At 41.5% G+C, this 25,156-nt stretch overlaps 1 protein-coding gene across 11 annotated transcripts in view; it reads left to right on the forward strand.

Annotated features, from left to right (window-relative positions):
* Nucleotides 1-25,156, forward strand: part of LOC128738201 (liprin-beta-1) — a 106,082-nt gene that overhangs the window by 55,115 nt on the left and 25,811 nt on the right. For 7 of the 11 annotated variants that reach the window (XM_053833152.1, XM_053833151.1, XM_053833159.1 and 4 more), the window contains 2 exons: nucleotides 23,030-23,871; nucleotides 23,974-24,198. In XM_053833152.1, the coding sequence (XP_053689127.1) occupies nucleotides 23,030-23,871; nucleotides 23,974-24,198 (1,067 nt within the window). Of the gene's footprint in view, nucleotides 1-6,252; nucleotides 7,579-16,769; nucleotides 16,837-23,029; nucleotides 23,872-23,973; nucleotides 24,199-25,156 lie in introns of those variants that run through there. The other 4 variants (XM_053833157.1, XM_053833161.1, XM_053833156.1 and 1 more) reach the window with 4 other exon arrangements.

Consider the following 25,156-nt stretch of genomic DNA (forward strand, 5'->3'; position numbering starts at 1 on the left):
ATATAAATCAATCTTTAAGCATAGTAAGAAAATATATGTCTTCTTTTAAAAGACCAGATCTGTTTTTTAATTTTACATTAATTACTTATATTTCTATAATTTATTTATGATGAAATTTCAAACTTTGAAATATCGCCATTCAAAAGAACGTTTTTGTTTTCGTTGCAAAATAAATGAATAGTAGCAAGTGGTAATCATATGGGTCATTCCAATACTAACGACCCCGAAAATATGCAGTCTGAATTGAACCCGAATTGGTGGAAATTACTCTTCCAGCGATCACATTAAGGTTTCAAGAGTTCCGGGTTGATTAATTCCCCTCGTAGTTTAGTTTTTCATCGGGCGGAAATCAAATCGCTTGTAAAGATTTTTAATACCTAATAACGAGTAGCCGACTTATGACAAAAATGTAAAATTAGAAAAGTAGAGAAAAAGTTAATTGACCGAAATCAGTAACATAAATTTGAAAAAAATCCAAATTAAGCTAGCTAAACTCTCAAAGTTCATTGAAATTGGATTCTAGGCACTCGACCTTTGGGTTTGGAGAATGGTTTGGCGTGGAAAAGCAGAGTAGTCATAGATTTGCGAATCTACTATTGCTTACTTATCACAAAAATACTGGCCAATTAGATTGAACTTCTCCTGACTTTCCGGTTCAACTGGATTTAATATCACAGTTGAAATTGGACTCGAATTTAGACTTGGAACTGAACTAGAGACTAGATTTGAATTTGAAGTTTTTAATTGTTTGTATTTAATTTGTAAATTTGAAATTGGAATTCATTCAATGCAATTCAATTGGAATTGAAATTGCACTTTAAATTGGACGTCAAATTAGAGCTTAAATTTGACTTAAAATGGTCGGTGTTAAGTCAGATCGAACCAAGTCACAAAATTCTGATTTCGAGAAAAATGTATTAAAGTTTGATACTGTTTGTAGCTTTCAATCGTTCAAAATCATTTCATATCTCCGGCTGTTTACATACAACACTTATGTAGTACTTGAAATTTTGCTAGATTTGGAATTTGAATAGAATTGAATTTGGACTAATTTGAACTGGAAGTTTTACTTCAAACCGGACATGAACACGAAATTGACAAGGTTTCACTTGATATATTGGCATTTTCCGTTTTCTCACGCTGTTCCGTTTTATCTTTTTCCAGTCTCGTCTTTATTCTCCTTTTCTGTACCGGTTTTTGGCCTTTTGCTTTCACTTTTTTCCGTTTTTCCTCTTTTACTCCCGCTTTCCGTTGTTCTGTCTTGATTGCTTTTTCATTATTCCTTCGTTGCCCGTCTCTTATTTTCAGTCCTATTTTTCAGTAGTTTTTTTTATTATTTTCTGTCCCGTTTCCCATTTTTATTCTCTTTTTTCCTTTTTATTCGTTTCTAGTTTTCGTCTATAATTAACATTTTTTATCAGCTTCCAATCTTGTTTTTCGTTTACACCTTGTCTTTAAATTTTGTCGTCCTGCCTGTACTTTTATTCTGTTTCTGTTGCCCTTTTTTCCCTTTCCTCCGATTTGCTTGTTTCGTCTCTTAGTTTTCGTCTGTCGTTTGTTTTTTCTTCTTGTTCTGTCCCATTTTGCTATTTTTTTGTCCCGTATAACCCTTTTTTCTTCTTTCTTTCACGTTATACTTCATTTCTCTTTTGATTTCTTTTGATTAATGTATCTTTTCTTGTGTCGTTTTCCCTCTTTATCTATTGCGCTTTTCCTTTTTTCTGTTCGTTGTTTCCTCTTTCTTTTTTCCTGTTCCATTTTTCACCTTCTACCTGAGTCCTGATTTACCTCTACTTCTCTTTTCGTCTTTTTTCTTTTGATTTCCTTCGTTTTCCTGTCCCTGTTTTCAGACCCGTTTCTCCTCTCTTCTTGTTATATTTTCATTTTTTGCCCCGTCATTCAAATCATTGTCCATTCATTTTCTATCGACCTTTTTTCCGTTTCGATTTTTGTTTTTCTCGCTTTCTAATTCCATTTCTATTCTGTATTGCGTTTTCGTCTGTTCCTATTCATTATGCTCCGCTTTTTCTCCTTTTCTGTCACTTCCCTACAAACGTTTTTGTTCTATAACAGCTTATCAAGCGCTTGTCATCCGGTAATTACCTATAGAACTATTGAATAACCTACTATTCATCAAACATGTTAGTTGGGCTTTTCTTTTATTTTATTTATGCCGTCCTTTCTGTCACGTTTAATCTGTCTTTGAATCCATTTTTTCTTTCCTCTCCGGATTTCCTTTTTCATCTCTCGTTTTTCATCCTTATCTCTGTTTTTCAACTCTTTCGTGTATTCCGTTTTTCCTGTTTTTGATTTTCCTTTCTACTTTTTCTGTTTAATTTCCCGTTTTTGTCTCATTTGTCTCCTGTTGTATCATGTTATATGTATTGACTTCTTTTCTTTTCTCTTTCTCGTTATTTCTCTTTTGATTTCTTTTACTTTATGTTCCGTATGCCCTTTCTTATGCCGTTTTCGCTTTTCATTTGTTTCGTTTTTCCCCTTTGTCCGTGTTTTTTTTTCTTCTTTTTTTTCTTTTCTTGCCCCGAGTTTGGCCCTTTGTCTGAGCCCTGATTTTCCTCTGTCCCTCTTTTCGTCTCTTTTCTTCCGTTTTTCGTCGTTTTACTGTACCTGTTTTCAGGCCCGTTTTTCTTCTTTTCCTGTCTTTGTTTCATTTTCCGTCCCGTTTCGGTTTTCGGTTTTTTCGCTTTTTGATTCCTTTTTATCCCGTATTTCATTTGCGTCTGGTCCTGTTCATTGCTTCCTGCTTTTTCTCCTTTTCTGTCTGTTCTATTTTTTCCGTTTAATCTTCTTTTGTCTTCGTTTTCTTTTTCCCGTTTTTCTTTTCTTGTCTCTTTATTTTCCTACTTCTGTATTTTACATTATTGTCCTTTTCTGTGTTATTAGCTCCCATTTTCTTTGTGGATTTTCCTATTTTTCTCTCACTTTCTTCTTTTCTTGTTGGTTTTTACTTGTATATGACTATCCGTGGTCATGACACAAACTCTGTTTTGGTAGTGTGCAAAGTTGGTCATGAAAACCACAATAAGAGTACAATAAAACTCTTATTGTTACTTGGGATGGCAGATGGGACTCGCATCCACATTTTTTCTATTGGTACCCGAATGTTTTAGTAACTAAACTACTACCGCATCCTCATATTAGGTAGTCTAATATCCAATTTTAATTTATTCTACCAGTTCTATCACTCCATGCACCACCAGGCTTCTGTCGTGCTCTGCAAAATATCTCAATTCTCGGCGTTTTACTGGCAAAGCATAGATGGCGAATCGATTGCTCTCTCTCAGTCGGATGTTACCTTCTCCGACGCGACGAGTTTTGTTTTGCTTTTGCAATGCTTTGCTGCTTTGCTCTGCCGGCGAGTAAGCATCAGTTTGGTTTCATCTTTCTTTTACTGCCGGAGCGCTACCGAATGCATGCTCTCAAGGTCACGGAGCAAATCGTTCCAGTCCATATAACTGGCTATCGCATATTCTCTTTGGGACACGGAGCGAATAGTCTCGTGTCTCTAGTGTGCGAAGAAAATATTAGCTCTGCTTGTCATGGTGCTCTTTCCGCGCAAGATGAGTGGTCGTAAGAGAAAACAGTATTCTGGCATCGTTCGGAGGGAGAGGAAACGGTTGAACAGAAAACGAAAGCAAGTTGATCGCTGTGAGAAGCAGATTGCTCTGCCTCTGTATGCATAAGATGTGCAAAATGAAGCCTGTGCACCACACACACGCCTCGACGACGATAATTATTTTTTGTATGATTGCCCAGCGGTGGCGAATTACACTAGACTTGACGTATCGACGTACGGCAACAGACTGCCCGTTTCTATCGCACTGATTGAGTAGATAATAGTTACCTTTTGGCGGTAGAAACAAAGACTACCTAACTTAAGACTGTGGCAGTAGTTTAGTAAACATTCGAGTACCAACCGAAGGAACGTAGGTGTGAGCCCCACTGGCTATTGAACAACCCAGCCTATTTTTAGCCTGTATATCGAAATTTTCTAGTTCTTTTCTTTTCCATTATTCTTTTTTTCTGTCCAGTCTTCAAGGTTTTTACCTCATTTTGCCTGTTTTGCTCTGTCGTTTTCTTCTTTTTCACTTTTTCTCTTTTCATGTCTCGCTTTCCCTTTCATTCTGTTACGTTTTTCTTAGTTTCCATGCCAGTTTTTATTCTTTTTTTCTCACGTTTTTCCTCTTTTACTATCCCGTTTGTCCATCTGTTTGCGTCAGCTTTTCCTTCGTGCTCATTTTCGATTTTTTCTCCTTCCGTTTGTCCTTCTTTACTAACATTTTCATGAAAAACTGTATGTTCTTTGTTGTTTGGGTAACGAGACATGAATTTTTGAATTAGGTAAATACAGTGGGATTTCGAATTTGGCATGGCTCGATTTTGGCATGGTTCGACTTTGGCATGCCCCGATTTTGGCAACGAAAGTATCTGTTTTTGGCAACACAAAATATTTCACTTCTAAAAATATGCTATAACTCAGAAACAACAAAAACGTCAGGTATCATGAAAGTTTTAATATTAAAATATGAGAAATTGACAAACAAGAAAAAAATATTTCAAAAAAATCCATGTGACAGAATACAATTTTGCGAGTTTCTTTGAAATTTTCGACCATCATTTAACTTAAAATTGGATTTAAAAATGGAAATGAATTGGCTTTAAATTGAACTTGAAATTATACTTGAAGTTTGACTTATAATCAAAGTATAAACTAGATATGGCAATGGACATGAAATTAGACTTGACATTGAGCTTAAAGTAGGAATTGAAATTGACTATAAATTTTGATTCAAATTTCACTTGAAATTGTATTCAGAATTCAACTTAAAATTGGCGTTCAAATTGGGCATGAAATTAAAATTGAGTTTCCTTGAAATAGAGCGTAAATAGGGCTTTAACTGAAACTAAACTTGAAATTATAGCTGACATTGATACTGGAAACTGAAACTATTTTTATGCAATTAATTAAATTTTACCGAGAAGGTAGGGCACGTGCCCCAGTGTGCCCCAACCTAAACACTCCAATGGTTCTAGGGGGCGAAATGTAATAAATTTACCCTAGCATCTATAATAATTTTGATCAAATATATTGGTATTTAGTCCCAATTAAACAACTACGTGCCTCACTGATCACAAGATAAGCTCCAATTAAATTTAAGTCGGATTATAACGGTACCGCTAAATATGTGAAAACGTTTTATATTCACAACAGTAGCAGCTCACGGTAGTGTGTCGACACTTCGACAGCGAAACAAACCCCAGATGGTATACATTCCGTGTTGACAAATACGTCCACAGTAGAGTGACTATATACAGAGTGGCGACAAGTCATCCCAAATGTATGCAATGCGGCTTTTCCAAGGTTTTTCTTTCTCTTTCCTGCATACGCGTTGGATAGGTCGTCTGCTCAATTGGAATGACACTGACAGATAATTATCATTCCAATTTTGACATTGTCGCCACTCTGTATATAGTCACTCTAGTCCACAGATAATGGTGAAGATCTGTCACTTTTCATTCGAAATGACAACCGGAGCTGTAAACGAAATCGAACGAATATCGTGTTTACTGATTATCAATATGGAAGATAATTGGCTTCGATATGTCGGTACGCAGTAGCCAATTCCAAACAGTTGGTTCGAAATACATAAATACATCTGTTTCTACGGCTCCCGATCGGGCACATGACCCGTGTGATGTGTTTGATTTATACCGTCACCGTTTTGCTTCCTCGTTCGTCGCATACAATCCCGCGTCACCGTTAGTCCGGTGTAGGAGGTGCTGAAAAAAGGTGGAAAAGAAAAATGTTTTCTCAACTGTTATGCAAAACTGTTCTGAGTGTTGACAGCTCTCTTTATTATTGTGTAGTTACTTGATCTTAAAGACAATATCCGTCTTCATATCCACCGTAAAGAAGTCCTTAAAACTTACTTTACTAGAAAATTTATTACTTTGGTTTTGGGTTGGGCTTTCAAACCCGAATCAACAATAGTGCGTTCATCACGCAAAAATTTGGAATGTCTATTTTGTTTACCAACATCAGTATAAACTTTTGTAAAAACTACCTTAATATTCGAACCTACCGTGTGCCGTCAAATCAAACATGCATCATCAAACGCTCGGCACAGCGAGCGCTGAAAATGAGCGAGATCGATGCAGTAGTAGCAGCTAGCAGGCGCAAAAGGCAAGAGAAGACAGAGAGAACGAAAGAGCGCGCAACGCTCGACTGGCAATCGTGTCTCCAAACGGCCCAAAGCAAGCAATCGACCGTCAAACAGACAAACAGACGGACGGACGAACGGACAGACAGACAGATGGGGGGACAGACCGACCGCTGCTAGAATGCGACTCAAGTCGGGTTGGAATTGCCAGTGCCGCTTGCGACCGCGCAGAGATTCATCGTGTGAACTGCGCCACCTAGAGCGAGCGAAAGCGTATTTCTTTTCCTCTGCTCGCAGCAAAACGGGCCAATTGCACAAAATATTTATATCGCACCTTTGACGTTATTAGCGAACCGGGATCGCCGTACTTTCACTACCCGCGCGCGGTTTGTGTGGCCAAGATTGGAACATAATAAACCTAATTGTGCTTATTTTGAACTAGTTTTTGCGTCCCGTGATATGAAGTGGATGCGTGCTGCTCTGTCTTGATGATAGTGATCTGCCAGTCGTCAGTGCCGGTAGTGTGCATGTCTTCACGGTTTATAGATCAGGCGTCAGAATGGCAAACCCGAGAAGCAAGTGCGACGTACACGGAATATAAATAAGTCTGATGATCCGCAATGTGTTGTGTTGGATGAATTTACGTCTTTTTAGACGGGTTTTGTGATCTTTTTCCCTGTTGGATCTAGTCTGAGTTTAGTTTGGTTGTGTAGCACGAAAACAGGCATTAATTCTAAAGGAAACCCCTGAAGCAGAACCAGTTGGTAACCTCCCGTCCCAGAAGCCACGTCACTTATTATCATCGTCATCATCGTAGAAACTGTGGGCGAGGAACCTGAAGGGGCGGGTAGTTCATAGTGCTGTGATTAATTATATTGTGGCAAGCCAATGGAAGCTGACGAAGTGCATCATCTGCGGCAGCCAGCAGCGCTTCGCTGTGATTTGAATCGCTTGAGCACTATCCGGGAGCGCAGCAGCCGAAGCAGCAGCAGCGATGAGTCAGATTTCTTAGATATACCACTCCCACCAGTGCCACCTCTGAAAGAAGGTGAACCCCAAACGACTGCTGCAGCTACTCCGGAGATTCTGTACTCTCGCATGCAGGAGTTCGATGACGAACTGGACGCTCTGTCTCGGGAGGATCTTCGAACGGTGGACAGCAGCAGCAACTCCAATACGGTTCAGGGGAACTCGTGGAGTATCCAAAGCGAGGGCAACACCTCCGCCAGCTGCTGCTCGATTGACGAAGGGATACTCTATCTGGATGACACCGGCGAGTACGACGAACGATCGTCCGCTTACCGAGACAAATCACCCATCCTGCGGTCGTTGTCCACCTCGCCGGAACGTCAGCAACAGCGTCGCCGAAGACGAACGAAATACCGCAGGCGCAAAGCAGGTGATTTTTTTATGCTGGTTCGAGGAGGTTGGTTGGGGGGAATTGATACCTTTTGGCACGATGCCAGTGTCGTAGTGAGACAGATCGCGGCGGAACTCTAAAAGTTTACAATGCGGTCTGTAAAGTAGCAAAGTCGACGTTTGAATTTAATTTTCAAGACGATTGAGATGTTGAATGTGGAGATGTCGTCTTTCTGTTTAATATATCGTTCAAATGATACTTGAATTTGCTTCGTTCAAATATGAAAAAAGTAGAACGACCTATATCTCAGGTCACAAATGCGGGCCTGGCGTAGAACTACGAATGTATACACCTATAGGTGAAGCCTCTCCCCTTAATGTTGTTAATACGGACCTTTCTATAGATTTCATATAAAGATTTCTAATTTGAACATTAATTGGTCGAAGTGTATGCTAAAATTCGATATATCTACAACACTTTATGAATTCCAGTCTTTGAATATTTGAAATGATAGGACACAATTTGCCCTGCGTCAAATCTGGCTTCGTGGCTAAAGACGGTTTAATTTGAGGTTTTCTAATTATTACCTAATTTCGATAGATTTAATGGTAGCTCTGTTTCAGCATGTTGCCCGTTAAGTTTTAAATAAAGCTGTAGCCGCCACGCAGTTTCAGTGACTAGTCTTGAAATAGCGATATAGATCTGTGTAACTTCCAGCGCTTTGAATAGTCAACATTCACATGGAAAACACAGAGCTACATGTTACTTAATGAACAAGGTTCGCGCTACTGGCTGAAAAAGTTAAAACAAAAAAAATGTAGGTACCCAACTCAATGTTGTGAACCTATAGCCTAGAAGAAATTTGTGAATATTTAGAGCACGTAAACGAATTAACTTCTCCTTCTGTCTTTCAATAAAGCCAAAAAAAATATCGTAACCCCAGCGGAGGAGATAAGGGGCCCTATTCTCACAGTCACTTCACCTCATCTTACTTCTCTCACGCACCCTATTCTCACAGTCACCTCACCTCACCTAACGGCTCCCCGTTTGATTTGTACAGTCACCCAGGTGAGCGGGGTCAGCTAACTGACTGTGAGAATCGCAAATTGTGCTGTCACTCAAAAAATTTAGGTGAGGTGACTGTGAGAATAGGGCCCAAGATATTAATCACTGGGTATTTTCGCCTTCCAAACTCGCTGTTTACAGCCCAGTAGCATCAGTGATGTTTTTCGAATCGCTGCTCATAAAGATCATAGCACGCATTGGATTTGTAGTTTTAAATCGTGCGCTTTTAAGCCTTAAAAATAATATGTAGAAAAAATTTAACAAAATCAAGAACAAAACTACTGTTGTCCTGTTACCTTACAGAAATCAAGGATTGTTTTTATTACCAACCGTTCCTCCTTGTTGAAGACATTTTGCCAATTCGATTCCATTTTATCAGTAGAAAATCGTTGCCACAACGCAATGCAGTCTCTTTTCACTACTCTTTCAATGAATAGGCAACAGGCGCATACATTGAGAATTGTGTTTCAACCAAACAATACACTGCCCATAAAAGCATAACTGTCCCATATGGAATTTAATCGATTTTGAGAAAAGCATGACAGTAGCTTATTTATATTCTAATTTATCTAAAAAAACTTTAATTTAGACAGACTTTGTTCGAAAATTTTTCCAAAAAATATCAAACCTGAACTGTCCCATACGAAAAATAAAAGCATAACTGTCCCATAGTAATATTGTCCATATAAACATTTTTTCTGCCAGCTGAGACAACCATAAGGCATTATAGCTTTGATATAACAATATTCTTTTAATTTCCACCTGAATAGGATAAAAACTTAACAAAAAAAGAAGAAATATGACAGTAAGTTTGTTTCGAAGTTCATTTCAATGTTCGACCACAATCTTTTCTTAATCGGCAAAGCTTTCACTGGCACAAGTTTATTCGGCGGTGTCAGGGAAAAGAGTATTTAATAGAGCAGCTTTTCTCTTCGTTTTGATTCCACGATATCCTTTATGCTGATGTTTTATTTCGATTGAAAAGATTTCAAAACAATAACTTGTGCTGTTTTTTCAACAGTAGCACATACTTGAAGTTCGAAACTCGAACTTTATCAAGTTTGCTGTTATCTTTAACAGCAAGGCTGTTTTTTGAATATTTTTTCTCAAATATCTTCGAGGTATAGCCTTGGTTAGGATTTATAATTTGTGATTACGAAGCCAGCATCACTGGTTCAAAAAAGATCGACGACTTTATGTCCAACACCGCGACGGCTTTCTTGCCTTCTTTGATCACGACCTTGAGATCTTGGAATATTATAGGAGCGTTTCTGTAGCGCATACTTTGGCGCAAAAACTGTGAAAGATAGTTGTACTGGCAAAAATTGAAAAAAAATATGGGACAGACATGCTTTTATTTAGCAACTTGCGCTTGTAAATACAAGCATAACTGTCCCATCTTCGAAATTTTGAAAAAAAATTGTATTGGTGTTTAATTTTACCACAAAATTTGAACAAAATTTATGTGGATAGTTCAATTACTAGTGTAACGTGATGTTTTTGTCCAATAAAGTAAAAATAATTCTTGTATAATAACGCACAACATATAAATCAGTCAGCCACTTTCAATCTCATTTTACCACGCTTCACGTTTTTCCATTTGGGACAGTTATGCTTTTATAGGCAGTACAGCTGTAGCACACTTCCCCAACACAGATATTAAATTGGTCTAGGATTAATCGTCGTACGTAATTACGTAAATAAAGTTCGACCTGATGGCACGCGGAAGTTTTGTCGCTTTTTCTGGCGTACTTCCCAAGCAGAGACATCAAATTAATCTAGGTATAATCTAGCTCCCTAGCTACCTTCCAGAAAGTCGCAGTTCTACGACAAAAATGACAAACTTTCAATGGCTAAATTCGCTAAATCGCTTGATAGGTTTAGGATAGGAGCATCGTGGAAAAAAATCAATAGAAGATATTCAATCTAATCTTCTTCGCTTCGCGTTTCCGTCCGGTTCCGTACTGATCTTTCGCCGCCTCAAATTTTCTCCCGACTGAATGCTGTCGTCGACTAATCAGATAAATTGACGGGATTTAATGAAAATTGTGCCCCGCCTGTTGATCGCCGTTCGTCTTATAACACGACCTTCGTGCATTGAATATCAGGCAGGAAAGACTATCTCCTTGTCGAAGTCTCCTGCGAGATTTGAATGGGTTCGACAATCCAGCCGAAATTCTCAGACAAGAGTGGATCCCATCCATTGTAACCTTGATAAGTCTAGTAGTCACCCGAAAAGCCGGTTTCGTCCAGAATTCTTCATAGCTCTTATCGTTTTACGCTATCATATGCGGCTTTGAAATCAATGAACAGTTGATGCGTAGGGACTCGGCATTCGCGGCACTTCAGGAAGATCCATGAATCATCCGATCTAATTAATGACTTACCATGAATCTATAGGCTATTGGTGACAGTCAAAAGAAGTTGCTGAATAAAAGGCTATGAACTAAGATTGAAGATTTCTCAACCTAAAAATTACGTGCTACGGGTAAAGAGCTATTTTCAGCACTTTTCTGTTGACGTCAAAATCGAAGCCGGAACGAAAATGGGTAAAATGGCTATGTAGACCGGTAATCTTGCTAAAGCTACTAGTTCGTCGATGCAGAACATGAGAACGTGGTTATTGCGCAAGATACGACTCCGGACGAGTACGTCAAGGCTTTCCAGTATAGACGGGCAATCCGTTGCGAGGTCTAAAAATCGAAGATAATTATCGTTATATTCACATCACAACGAATATGCAGGGGGTCTAGGTCAATAAGTCTACAGCGTTGTTCGTAGCTTGGCAGGTAGAAAGGGGGCATTTCAAGCAGTAAACATCATTCAAGTTCTTGCCGATGCGCAGAACCCAAGGTTTTTGCAAGCCGTGTCCACGATGAACACAATGTGCTGTTTCAAAGTAAGTTTAGAGTCGAGCAGTATACCCATATCATTGACGTCGTTTCGGCGACGGCATATTTGATAGCCTGTAGTCAAAGGAGAATGGGCTCAACTTTCTAGAAAATGTGGTGACTTCACACTTGTTGAGGTGAAGCAGCATTCGGTTGTTGACACGCCATTTCGCAAAGGTCGATAATTCCTCCTGAAGGACTGCGGCGTCGGATAGATTGCCAAATTAAGGTCGTCTGCAAAGAAGAGTCTCGGACCTTTAAGTAGGCAGTTGACGTCATTGAAGTAGTTAAGGAATATTATAGGACCGAGACGGCTGCCTTGTGGGATTTCTGAACGAGCAATGAACGATCCTGAGAGACTGCCGTCGGATAGGTATAAACGGAACCGATGGAGCAACCGGTCACCTATACCGAGCTTATCCAGTTTAACAATGACACTTTTATGGTTCAATTTGTCGAAAGCTGTGGGAAGGTCAATATAAATAACATTTGTTTGCGACCGGACATCAAAGCGCTTTATCACATGGGATGTGAGAGTCAAAAGATTGAAAGTCATGGAGCGCTTAGGCAAATACTGGTTCAAACGCCCCATGCTCAAAAAGTTTCGTTCAACAGCTCGTATGTAACAAGTGCCTGTAGACTTACGATGTCTCGGGCACAAAACTATTTCTCATACGGTTGACACTATAGACTGTGTGCAGAATGACAAGTGGCGCTGTCAGCGGCAAGTGTACAAGTTTTTGTGGAACAATTTTTCAATGACCGTATTCTCGCGCATGGTAAACAGCGCAAGAAAACTGATTAATCGAATAAGCAGATTGATGACTAATTTCGAACATGTGGGTTTGTTTATTATCATTGGATAAGCGAGTAAACCTAAAAAATAAACCTGTTTTTTGGTGTTTTTCTTAGAATATAAATTCGATTGCTGGCTCGGCGAAGGAACTGACTTTTGTAAAATCGACGGTTGAAAACGTAAAAGAACGTGATCGCATAGTTGCAAAATCAAACACTGACTTGACTTGCCATCTAACCCCTGTGTGCCGATCTTATTCTCTACTTTTCCAAGATAAACAGCGATTCGCTGGGCTCCTGTTACTGTCAAACATATTTGGACAAGCTTTGGGATGTCATGTCAGTGCGTCGGGCATAAAACTGCTATCAATATTAACCAGTGTTCGAACAAATTGACAGTCCGGCATAAAGGCGAATATAAAACGCAATCAGCGCATATATAGTTTTAACCCTGGATTTCTTTTATCTGTCAGCTCATGGACATGACTACTGAACTGCTGACAGTGCTTGTCTCTCACTTTTCTACCCTTCAAAACAATTCATTTATGAATTGCAGTGCTAAATGATCGCTCGACTTACCTGTCGATTTTTTTGCTCTTGACTGATATTTTAGATCTTAAAGTTTAATGGTTGAAGGAAATTAAGTAAACCTTCGGAACAATGTTTACGTTTATTGTAATTTCGTTTGCCGTTGTCGATAGTTCAACATGAATGAATGATGAGAACAACACGAACATGAACGCAAGTGATTCGCTCGGGTTTCAGGTTGGCAATGCTGAGTTCATTTCATCTGTACTAGACACAGCGAAGAATGATCAGTATATTGCATCAATTCAGGCGTATTGTATTAAATTGAATATAAAATTTCTAAGCACTGATATTAACTTTGCACGTGTACAAAATTTCATAAAATTCTAAGACCTGTCGGCTCCAAATCCCAAATGTGGAACGCAATTGGTTTCAGAATTAACCTCTAACAACCGGCAAATTTCTGCCAAAGCTTCTCTGCTTTGGCTTTGGCTGCTCACAAATGCCGCTCTTGTCAGAACGAAATTCATACGCTATGGACAGCTTTATCTCTGCATCCCGTCTAAACTATTTCGTGCCGGCTCACAAATTCCAGCTTGCAACATACATAAATAGCTGCACTTAGCGGCGATGGAATGCGGTACACGGCTTGTATGTCGCTACCTATACCGTGCCAACAGGTCTGTCTGTCTGTCGTTGATGCTTTTCGCGCTCTTGGCATACCTCGCCGTACACCTTGGGTTTATTTGGCATGTCGAACGCCACGTCGAAACGCGTGCCATTATTGTTTCAGAATTGGCAGAATTCCTGAACCCTGACTACTGTATGGATACTTGGGTCGAAGGGTAGAATGTACCTACCGGTTGTGCTCAATATGGTTACAATAGAGACATTTTGTAACGTGAGACAATTTGCGAATTTTTTTCGGCAGAAAAAAATACCACAATCACCAAACTGTTGAGTTCCTGTTACTTTAAGTCAGCGATCTCATCAATACCTTAAATGTTAATCCTTCGCTCGAGCGCCTATAACTTGACCTAAAAACATCGTTTCGTATTTGTAGCAACACTCAACACTCGTTAATTAACTTGTTATTGTTGGCTTATCCGCCCACGTGAGTGCCGTTGTTCCTTGGAGCGAACGAGTTAACAATTACGCTTATCCGACCAAGTACCTACATGACAACGAACGGATTCATTGATACGTTCAAGTATGTATTCCACTTGATTGAACCTTCAACCGTGACGGGATGACACGGCGCGGCGCGTCGCGACGGTCAGATCGAGTTCTCTTTCTTGGGCACCGTATCAAGACACGGACAAGCTTGTGTCACGTTTCCCGTTCCCTGCTGTTGCTTCGTCATGTAGGTATGTATTGTTTTTTTTCGATGTCAATCGATTTCACTGACTGGCGGTGGAGCAATTATATTGTCCTTGTTTAATTATTTTTTATGGCCGATATTCGATTCGTATACGATTGACTTGATTTAATTAATGAACTTCTCACAGATACGCACATATATGGTAATTCAAGGTGATGTTTATCGGTGTCCCATATCTATCATAGATAAATATTAAATTTCTCCGCAAAATTTAAACAAATATGTCGCATATTTGCATCGAAATGCATCGAAAAGAAAGAAAAAAATCCATTCATATCTGTGTCAGTCAGTCAACTAATATGGCCAGTATGCTTCTTATTTTCATCGAACCACTCTGTTATCTCTACCAAACAAATCCGATACAGAAAACGACGACAGCTAATGCGTGTCGTGTCCGACTGATATCGGTTTCGACGCCGGTAGTCATAACACAAGTATGTAAACACGCTTCTGCTCCTGTTGGTCTTCTTGGCGGCGCGCCGCGGCGGTGGCCATTATCGTCAGCCGGCCTACCTATTGCTCGAATTGGTTTGCCGGGAATCATCGTGCCCAACACGGAGATTTTGTCAACGCATTCCACCCGAGTGCGAATGAGTCTATCAAATTTCGCTAATCGGATTGTTATGGACTGGTGATGTGCCAGGAATTTAGCGATGATAACGATGACGGTGATGGTTGGTATTCATTGGCCGTGATTGGCCGATTAGATCACGGGAGTGAGTGGTGTGATTGAAATCGGAGAGATATATTCGCATATTTTCAAAGGCTAATCGCATTTCGACGATCGTGATAATGCCAGCAGGTCGAGAGACACGGAATGAATTGATTGGATTGATTGGTTTAATTTTACTCTAACAAAAGTAAAAGTCGTCATTGATTTTGGCCTTCTGCGGTCACGCTTTGTTAGACAAATTAATTTCGAATTCAGTTGCTTAAATTCACTTAAATTCACAAATTCATAACCGACAAAAACGTAATATATATTAAACGAGGTAAAAAATGTTCCCTTGTTGGCATGGAAATTCTACTAGAACGCTCCAAAATAGAGGGTGAGTAGTAATGACTGTCAGTAAAGTAAATGGTCGCAAAAATAAGATGTCTGCTTAAATTTTAATTTTGAGTGTATTTCGTGTAAAGTATATTCATAACATTTGTCTTAAATTAGTCCAATTCAAATCTTTGTCCCTTTGCTTTAATTACCAATCGCAATCGTTGTTGAAAGGCGTTACAGCTGGCACCCACGATATCCTGAGGCTTTTACTTTTTACTTTTTTCGGCGACAAACCGCTTATCGAATCCATGCCGAAGTCAGGAGCCGTCTCCACATTACTCGGTCTTGGGCTGCCATTCTCTAGTCGCCCCTAACACCCGCTGTTCTAGTATCCTCGTCAACAGCGCTCATCCAACGGGTACGGGGTCTGCCTCGAAGTCGTCGGTCTCTGTCGGGTTCTCTGCTAAATATTGTTTTCGCTGGTCTCTCATCCGGCATCCTTGCTACGTGGCCAGCCCACTGTAGCCTGCCGTATTTTAGTCGCTTCACAATTTCCGCATCTTTGTACACTTGGTATATTTCATGATTCATGCGCCTGCGCCGCACTCCTTCGTCTAATATGCCGCCAAGAATTGATCGCAGGATCTTACGCTCGAAAACGCCAAGAGTTCGTCGGTCGCTCTCTCTCAACGTCCACGCTTCGTGGCCGTAGAGTACCACCGGGAGAATTAGCGTCTTATAGAGCGCGAGTTTTGTACGGAGTTGTAGGCTACGGGACCTCAGCTGGCTACGTAATCCGTAGAAGGCCCTGTTGGCAGCCGCTATCCGCCTTTTTACTTCCAGCTCAAATCGTTGTCACATGTCACTAACGTACCAAGGTAAACAAATTCGTCGACCACTTCAAAAGTATCTCCATCTATCACCACCGCAGTTCCAACACCCGAAGGGCTACCACGCTCTTTACCAGCCACCATATACTTTGTTTTGGAAGAATTTATGATAAGCCCTATCCTCGCAGCTTACTCCTTAAGATGCGTGTACGCTTCTTCCACAGCTCTACGGTTAACACCGATGATATCGATGTCGTCTGCGAACCCTAGGAGCATATGAGATTTCGTGATGATGGTACCGCTTCTCTGCACGCTGGCCCTTCGAATAGCACCTTCCAATGCAATGTTGAACAGCGTCCGTCACCTTGCTTCAAACCATCTAACGTCACAAACGAAACCGAAGTCTCACCCGCTATCCTGACGCTTGATTTTGAACCTTCAAGGGTAGCACGTATCAGCCTAATCAGTTTTGTTGGAAAACCATGTTCAAGCATAATCTGCCACAGCTCGTTTCGTTTAACTGAATCGTACGCCGCCTTGAAGTCTATAAACAGATGATGAGGCTGCAAGTTGAATTCTCGGAATTTATCGAGGATCTGTCGCAAGGTGAACATTTGGTTCGTCGTGGAGCGTCGCTCTCGAAAACCGCAATGGTATTCGCCAACAAAGGTTTCCTGTAACGGCCTCTGAGAAACAGAATGCGGGAGAGAATTTTGTATGCAGAATTGAGGAGAGTAATACCTCGATAATTGCTGCATTCGAGTCGATGGCCCTTTTTGTAAATTGGGCATATGAGACCTTCCAACCAGTCCGCAGGTAATTCCTCCTCAGTCCATACCTTTAGTATAACCTGATGGATTTCACAATACAGCCGTTCGGTCCCGACTCAGCGGGGATACCGTCCTTTCCAGCTGCTTTGCCGTTTTTCAGTTCTCTCGCTGCTTTCCTAACCTCGTCCAAACTTGGTGGATCCACAGCTCCGCCTCCGCAAGAACGCGATCCCAGTGCTAACGTTTCTTACGACGATGAAGTCTCTTTTCGGCAACTCTAGCATCTCGGTATCTCTCTGTGCTCTGGCGTGTCACAGTTGCAGGCAAAATGTGACTTCTGGCTCGATTCTTCTCATCAGTCACTCGCTGGCACTCTGCGTCAAACTACTCACTGGAAGTGGCTGCAGCAGTAGTACCCAACACTTCCCGCGCTGTAGTACTGATCGCGTCGTGGATGTGTCTCCACTGTTCGTTCTGGTTCTCTCCGAAATGTTCACCCATCCGCTCATCAGTCTTCCGAGAGTACTCTGCAGCAACTCCTTCCGCTGATAACCGCCGAATGTTCAGTCGTATCTTCCTCGTTGGCTTCGATTTGAATACGTTGGACAACCGAGCGCGGATCTTGCTTACTACGAGATAGTGGTCCGAGTCAACGTTTGGTACCCGGAAGGATCGCACATCTGCGACATCAGAAAAGTGCCGGCCATCAACCAGAATGTGGTCGATCTGAGAGCCATCGTGCAAAATGGGTACTACAGATAACCATTTCTCTGGCTGCAGCGAAGTTGATTAGCCTCAGGCCATTGTCGTTTGTGGTAGGATGGAGGCTTTCTCTACCAATAACGGGACGAAAGAACTCTTCACGTCCTACCTGTGCATTTGTATCCCCGATGACTATCTTTATGTCATGTCTAGGGCACTCTCCATATGTTCTGTCGAGAAGATCATAGAACGCCTCTTTTACGCCATCGGGCTTGTCGTTCGTCGGTGCGTACACATTTATCAGATTGTAGTTAAAGAATTTGCCGTTAATTCTCAACACGCATAGACGGTCATTGATGGGCCTCCACCTAATGACACGCTTCATTTGTTTTCCATGTAATACGAATCTGACTCCATGCTCTGCTTTATCGCCGCCACTGTAGTAGATGTGATACTTGAATGTCGTGCCCGCAATAGGATGTACTGCGAGGAATTCGCGTTCTCCCATCTTCGACCACCGCACTTCCTGGATGGCTGCAACCTCGACCTTCATCTTCTGCAGATCTCTTGCCAGGATACCCGCGCGTGCCGGTTCAAGTAGAGTGCTGACATTCCAAGTACCTAGTTTCCAATAATCGTTGTCCTTTTTCTTTTGCCTGGGTCCATACCGATTATCCGGTTGTAGTTCCTTTCCAGAGTTTCTCCTAGCGAAAGTTGTTTAAGCATACTGCCTTACTGGGGCTGCGACGCCTAGTCTCGCGGTCTGGGCTGCTATCTTGGGTATAGCTGGCGAGACACAGCGTTTCATAAGTCAGCCGTCCGCTCCGGATCAGTCGCTGTTGTATGCCGTCCCTAACCTCGGATACAACCGCATACCTGGTACGGAAACGGCGATTCACCGTGCAGTGGAATCGCCGTCGTGAGCCGCCCCTAACCTGGAGTCATACGCTCACGGCTGGCAAGGCTGTTCCTTTTGCCAACACACTCAGCAAATGCATGAGTGCCTCCTTCCCTGTTGGTATACGACCTTAGCTTCCACCGGGGTTGGTTACCCGATCTCCACCAAGGTTGCTCGTATTCCGGCTGGTACCACGAGGAGGTAGGGAGAGGAGTTGCTGGATAAGAGGCTAATAACCACTGCGGGGTCTATTTCATAACTGCAGGTACGCGAGGTACCGATGTTACGCATTACCCAGCCATTTACCAGCCAATCCTGAGGCATTTCATCCTATTTTTTTCCAAACGTTGCTTAAAAGTATCCACAGTTTTTCCTTTGATGCTCCCAAGTTTGTGTGGCATGTAACCCGACGCATAAAATCCGGAAAAAAGCCTGTGTAGCTTTCGCCTGGTGAGACGATGCAGAATCTTGTTGGAAGCAGTACGATGTATTTTTGTACTGGTCTTTGACGATGGGAAGCAATGAACAGCAATTTATTTATTTCTATCTGTCCATGTCCGCCGGTCCGGCGGAGCAAAGGGATGAAATCAGAGATCTCCACTGCTGACGGTTACCCGCCATGGCTTTTACCTGTCGCCAGGACAGGTTCTCGTCTACAGCCCGGATGTCGTTGGCTAAGCTCCGTCGTCATGAGCCTCTTGGTCTGCCTCTTCTACGCTGTCCTTGTTGATTCCAGTCGAATGCTTCTCTGCAAACCTCGTTCGCTCCTTTCAGCAATGAACAGCAATGGAACTTTCAAATTTTTAGGGTAACATCAACATACCATCATCCTGGAAACATTCAGGAATCTTTAAACCGCCAGTTTGTTCCGATTAATATCAGAAAGATATGCTGCATATATCCGATCATTTTGTTTGTTCTGGTAGCAGGAACATTTTTTCGTCCGAAAGCAGAATTTGCAACCTTCTGCTCTTCAATTAACCCGTGCACCCGTTGTTTTGTATGGAAACAATCGAAGATAATTTTTCAAAATATTCTTCATTCCCAGTTCCTTAACCATCTTACGTACAGACTGATGTGGTTTTCGTCGCATTCGCTCTCTTACTCGTTTGATGGCTTCCGGTAAGGATAGTATGTTCACGACCATGTTTGGGGAGTATTTTCCAAGAACCGGTTTTCTTGAATCGCTTGTATCGAGTGGCTTCAGCACGGTCGAATTTAAAAAAACAGACTAATCACAAGTTCCCTTTTTGCGTCCATGATTACCACGACTCTTAAAAGAATGCAATTTCAAAACAAACTTGCAAGCTGTGTTAACATTTGAATACACTCTGAACGAAAAATATGCAAACACAAACAAACATCTATGGTTAACCCATTTTTAATTAAACACGTCCAAAAACCACTGCTAGTTATTACTACTCACCCTGTAGAGAACACCGAAATCACTTTTTTTTAATGCAAGGCTATTATGTATTGCCGTTTTTTGTCGCCAAACAACAATTCATCAAAGCAAACTGTGAGTTGCAGAAAAAAAGTCATGTCATTTTGTAAGAAAATACGACTGGCTAATGAAATACACCAAAGTCGCTTTTTACGCGGTTTGTTTTTCATGCGAATTTCAAAATTCACGCGGTTTTTTTACGTGAATTTCGGAATTTACGCGGTTTTTTTACGCGAATTTCAGAATTTATTTACGCGATTTTCGCAATTTACGCGTATCAGTTTACGCATACAAGCTTTAAAGGACGAAAAAATGATGCCCTCAGTGTGTTCATGGAGAAATGTTTGCAGTTATAGTATGTTTTGAACAATTTTATTTTTATTGTCGTAGGACTACGTCTTACCGTACGTTGCCAAAAACTTATTTGCACCGGACGGATGGCTCTTGGTAAACTTTTTAAACATAAAATGGTTGCAATCGTTGATTAAAAGTATTTAATCAATTTCTTACGGATTTACATTTAATTTATTTATATCAAAAAAAGGGTCTCGATTTTGGCACGGTTTCGATTTTGGCAACAAAGGCGACGCGCGTTTGTTGCCAAATTCGAAATCCTACTGTATATTCTTTCGGATATTTTATTATGGTAATTGCGCGGAAATCAAATCGATCAGGATGAACTGACAGACTTTACTGATGCTCTTTACGCTTTATAACTTTATCGAACAAAGCGACAAGCTTCGGCGTTTACCGTCAAACAGCGAAGAACATAATCGGTTTTCTTGCTGCTTTCGGCAGAGCATAATGAACCTACTTGAGCCTAACCCTATATAGATCGGACTCGATTATCCGGAATACTGAAAAACAATTTCACTCTGGATAATCGAGCCACAGGATAATCGAACCTCCGGATAATCGAGTCCGACTTGCAGAACTATCCTGCGCTCAGTGCACCTATTTTGCTTTTTTAGCTGTAACACATCAACCAAACAAAATTCGACGATGTTATTTATGTGTGGGGCATTTATAGAGTCGATTATTACCTATCAGATTGTTGAACTAAATATTGCTCTATCTTAAGTATTTACGGCGCACTCTCACTTCATACTGGGTAGTGCGCAGAGAGCGCTCTGGGTGTACCGCCCAGTGTAAACTTTGGCTGACGTGTTATTGGAAAGGGGCCGACCTGTATTGGAAAGGGGAGAAGTCCAACCGAATAGATAACAGATCTTCTTGGCAGGCGGTAGAAACAAAGAGCAGTCATACAAACATAAAATCGTCGCATGGGAAGTGTGTGGTGTGTATACGGGGAATGATAGAATACCTAGAATATAATAAAATTAGGTATTAGACTACAGCAGTCCCCCCAATAACTCGGTTTCGAATAAGAACGTTTCCAATAAGGACGGTCTCGAGTGATTCCATTAACGCGGTCGAACGTCCTTATTGGAGTCTACGTAGCATATGGGAATTGAAGGTTGGTGTCTTCGACAAAGTTGTTCAGTACATCAACGGGTTTTCAGTGGATTATATTATTGCGAAATTGTCTAACTACGTGGCGCTAGCGTATATGTAATACTCTTATATAGGTTATATCTTGCGCTGCTGACTATCTAGAAAGTTTCGGTTTTCGGGAAGGTTGCTCAAATGACTCCCACCTTGAAGATGGCATGAAAAATAGCGCAGAACTAACTCACTACATGGTGCTAGTGACTATGAAATTTGTTTATACAGGCTGTATCTTGCGCTGCTGATTATCTAGAAAGTTGCGATCTTCGGGAAGGTTACTCAAATGACTGACACCTTCAAGGTGGTATGGAAAATAATGCAGAACTCACTCCTCCCATACTATCTTGAAGGTGGCAGTCATTTGAGTAATCTTCCCGAAGACCACAACTTTCTAGATAGTCAGCAGCGCAAGATACAGCCTGTCTAAGCATATCACATATACACTAGCGCCACGTAGTAAGACAGTTCTGGACTAATTTTCATGCCATCTTGAAGGTGGCAGTCATTTGAGCAACCTTCCCGAAGACCGAAACTTTCTAAGTAGTCAGCAGCGCAAGATGCAGCATGTATATAAGTACTACATATACGCTAGCGCCACGTAGTGAGGCAATTCCGAATTATTATAATCGAACGAAAAGCCCTCGATCTACTGAACAACTTTGTCGAAGACATCAACGCTCTATACGGTCAAGATCACGAGTTATTCCATGTTGGAACCAATTAAGTCAATTCCCATGTGCTACGTAGACTCCATTAACACGGTTTCCATTAACGCGGTCCCTATTAGCGTCCTTATTGGGGGGATTACTGTACCTAATATAACGGGCGGCAGTAGTTTAGTAAATAAAACATTAGGGTGCCAACCGGAAGAGCGTTGATACGAGCCCCATCTGTTACTGCACAATCCGATATCCTATTTTTGGTTTATATGGAAATTTTCCAGTTCATCAAATTAATCATTTTTCGCATCAGACACTTTCTCCCTTTCCAAAATAGTTTACGTCATCACCGCGTATAGTCATATGCGACTCAATCTATAGCATATTCAAATCGAATGCCTATGCTTCGTTTTTCTTGAACAACCTTACTGGACTGCAATGCAATGCCCTCGCCCTGTACATGCCACGGTAAATCTCCACAGCTTATTCCATGCCCAACCCAATATCCAACAAAGCGCTCACTGTCAATATGCATCTGCTAGCATCGGATGATGGAAAAAATGCCCTTCCGCTGGATTTGCGCTCGCAGCGCATTGTTTCATAATTGAGGAATGTCTATTGAAATTTTCCCGAAGAGTGTTTCACGGTTTAACGAGCACCGCAGCCGTGTGTTATTCGGGGGCACCGGGGGCATGGGGACTGTGTGAGTTGTAGGATTAATAGCTCAAGCTCGGTGCGAAGCAAAAAAAACTGCAAATGATCATTTGACCCGTGGTCGAACAAATTGATGAATCACAGCGAACTGAGCTGAGCACAATTGCTGTGAAGAAAATAAAGGGTTAAATGAAAATGAAACAACTTTTTCTCGGGGGAAAAATGTGACTCTATCGTTCAACCGCTTTGTTAAACTTTGTTATTATGGCTTCATTCACGGCGGGAGAAAAATGTCCCATACAAACTACTTCGTGCTAAAAAGTGCGTTTCATTCCAATGCGGAAGCATAATTTATTTCCATCCCTTTCTACAGATGCGTCTACCTGCCGTGACGATGATTTCACCTGGGTCAACTCCAAGAACGAAGCGCCTAAAGCTACCATCGAGTCGGATCGCAGATCGACTTCCCACACCACCGCCGGAGGTAGATCGATGAGGGGCCATGACATTAGCGCGAATGCTGGGCCTTCCGGGACCACCGCGTCCCCCGTAACGGTCGGCAGTGGTAAACCACCCCGTCCCATGACCGGAAGTCTGGACCGTAGGAGACACAATCTCGGCGCCAGTCGCCATGAACGAGACTCCAAAAGCCGCAGCACACATTCGCTGAAGGACAAATCCTCCTCGTCGGAATTTCACAAACCTGACTCCATGTCGAGCAGTTTAAGCCTGAATTCGAAAGGTAAACCAACACATAAACGCAGCGGTCATGGTCATAGCAGAGCAGACGAGGATAAGTTCTGGAGCTTTGATGAACACCCAGAACAGGATTCTGGGAGTTACAATAATTACAACAGTAGTAGCAGCAGTCATCATCACAATCATCATAGCAGCAATCACACTAACAATAGTAGGCAAAGTCCTGGAATCTGGGATCCTCCGCCGCCCCCACCGGTGTCGCACTGGGACCCTCACTACTACTGGAACTGGAATCATCAAAGCCGAGAGGAGCTGCGATTGATTGACTATCACCGCAGACAGCAGGAAATGTATCGATACGGAAGCAATAGTGCCCTTAACAGTTCCCAGGAACTGGCCTGCTCCAGTGGATGCTGTAATCGTGGATACTATCAACCGCACCCGCATCCACCTCCACTACCACCACCGTGCTGCTCCTGTGAACACAGCAGAATGATGTGGGGAAAAGACTGTCAGGTTGGCACCATACTGTAGCGAAGAACCATTGTTATAACTTTGACCAGGCGGTAAAGTTTTCAGTAATAATTACTAATTCACTTTTTTTGTTCTTCCAAACAGCGTCAGGACACAGACGAGCGGCTCCACCGGCTGCAAACGGACAAGGAAGCGCTGGCCCTGCAGGTTAAGGTCCTAACCGAGCAGGTGCAGTCGCAGAACACCAAAATCGCCGACCTGGAACGAACGGTGAGCGAGAAAAACCAACTGCTGTCGAACGCGGACGATCTACTGCAGCGAGTAAGCCAATTTGCCAAAACAGTTGGCATCCAGATTGACAAACAGAAAGTACCGCGATTTTTTATTTTTTCATTTTTTCTCACTATATTGCTCACTTTAGTTGCCTAGCCCCTTTTCTTTCTAGACTAGATTAGACTACTGCATATATATAGACTGTGCATCCTGTCGTAGCGATGTGTTTAGTTTTTTGATTTGATGGCGGGGATGGGGGGATAGTTTGGTCTCCCCTTCACTCCCCCACCTAGTAGTAGAGTAGAACGACCGGAGATTGCTTCCGAAATTGTGTTCTCCGTTTGTGTTGACGGCCGTTGGCCGGGTCAAAAAAAAAATCCATTCAGTCATGTTCATCATGTGCTTTACATAACAGAAAACTATCAATCGGTAGAAAAGTTTGCCGGATTCAAATAAATGATAAAATCCATGGATCTTCTGTGAGCTCATGAATACGGCTGAATGAGATTATTCTAGAAGTGAATGTGAATGTTTTGCATCCCCTCAATAGGCTATTCAAAAGCAACACGTAGTGTATGTAGGCTTGCACGTAAATGTTCGCAAGCGCTTTGCCAGTTCGTGTACAAAAAAATGGAGTAATTTTTTACTGTAGATAAAAAATCGTTTGTCAGATGGTTGCCAAACTAGGTTAAGTCAAAATTTTCTAACGAATTTAATGGTACATCTTGTACTTTGTTAACAAAATCCTAATAATCTAACTATTATGAGAAACGGTTTTGAAAACAGTTTCGTGCTAACAATAAGACGTACTTTGACTAATTTTTACTAATGCATGCTTTTATCGCCGTAATGATTAAACATTAAAACGATTAACAATGTGAATACCTAATAGGTTATTTATTGCTTCTACTACCATTTTATTGTCTTTCACAAGTGATAAAGTTGAAATGAATACCGTTTTAAGTTTTTTTGATCAAAGGTCCAAGATTTTTTTATTCTTCTGATATTCAGTTGCACCCAAGTGAAATGGAAACGATCAGTATGTAAATTATTT

Source organism: Sabethes cyaneus, chromosome 2, assembly GCF_943734655.1.
Source record: "Sabethes cyaneus chromosome 2, idSabCyanKW18_F2, whole genome shotgun sequence".
In the NCBI taxonomy this organism is placed as follows: Eukaryota; Metazoa; Arthropoda; class Insecta; order Diptera; family Culicidae; genus Sabethes; species Sabethes cyaneus.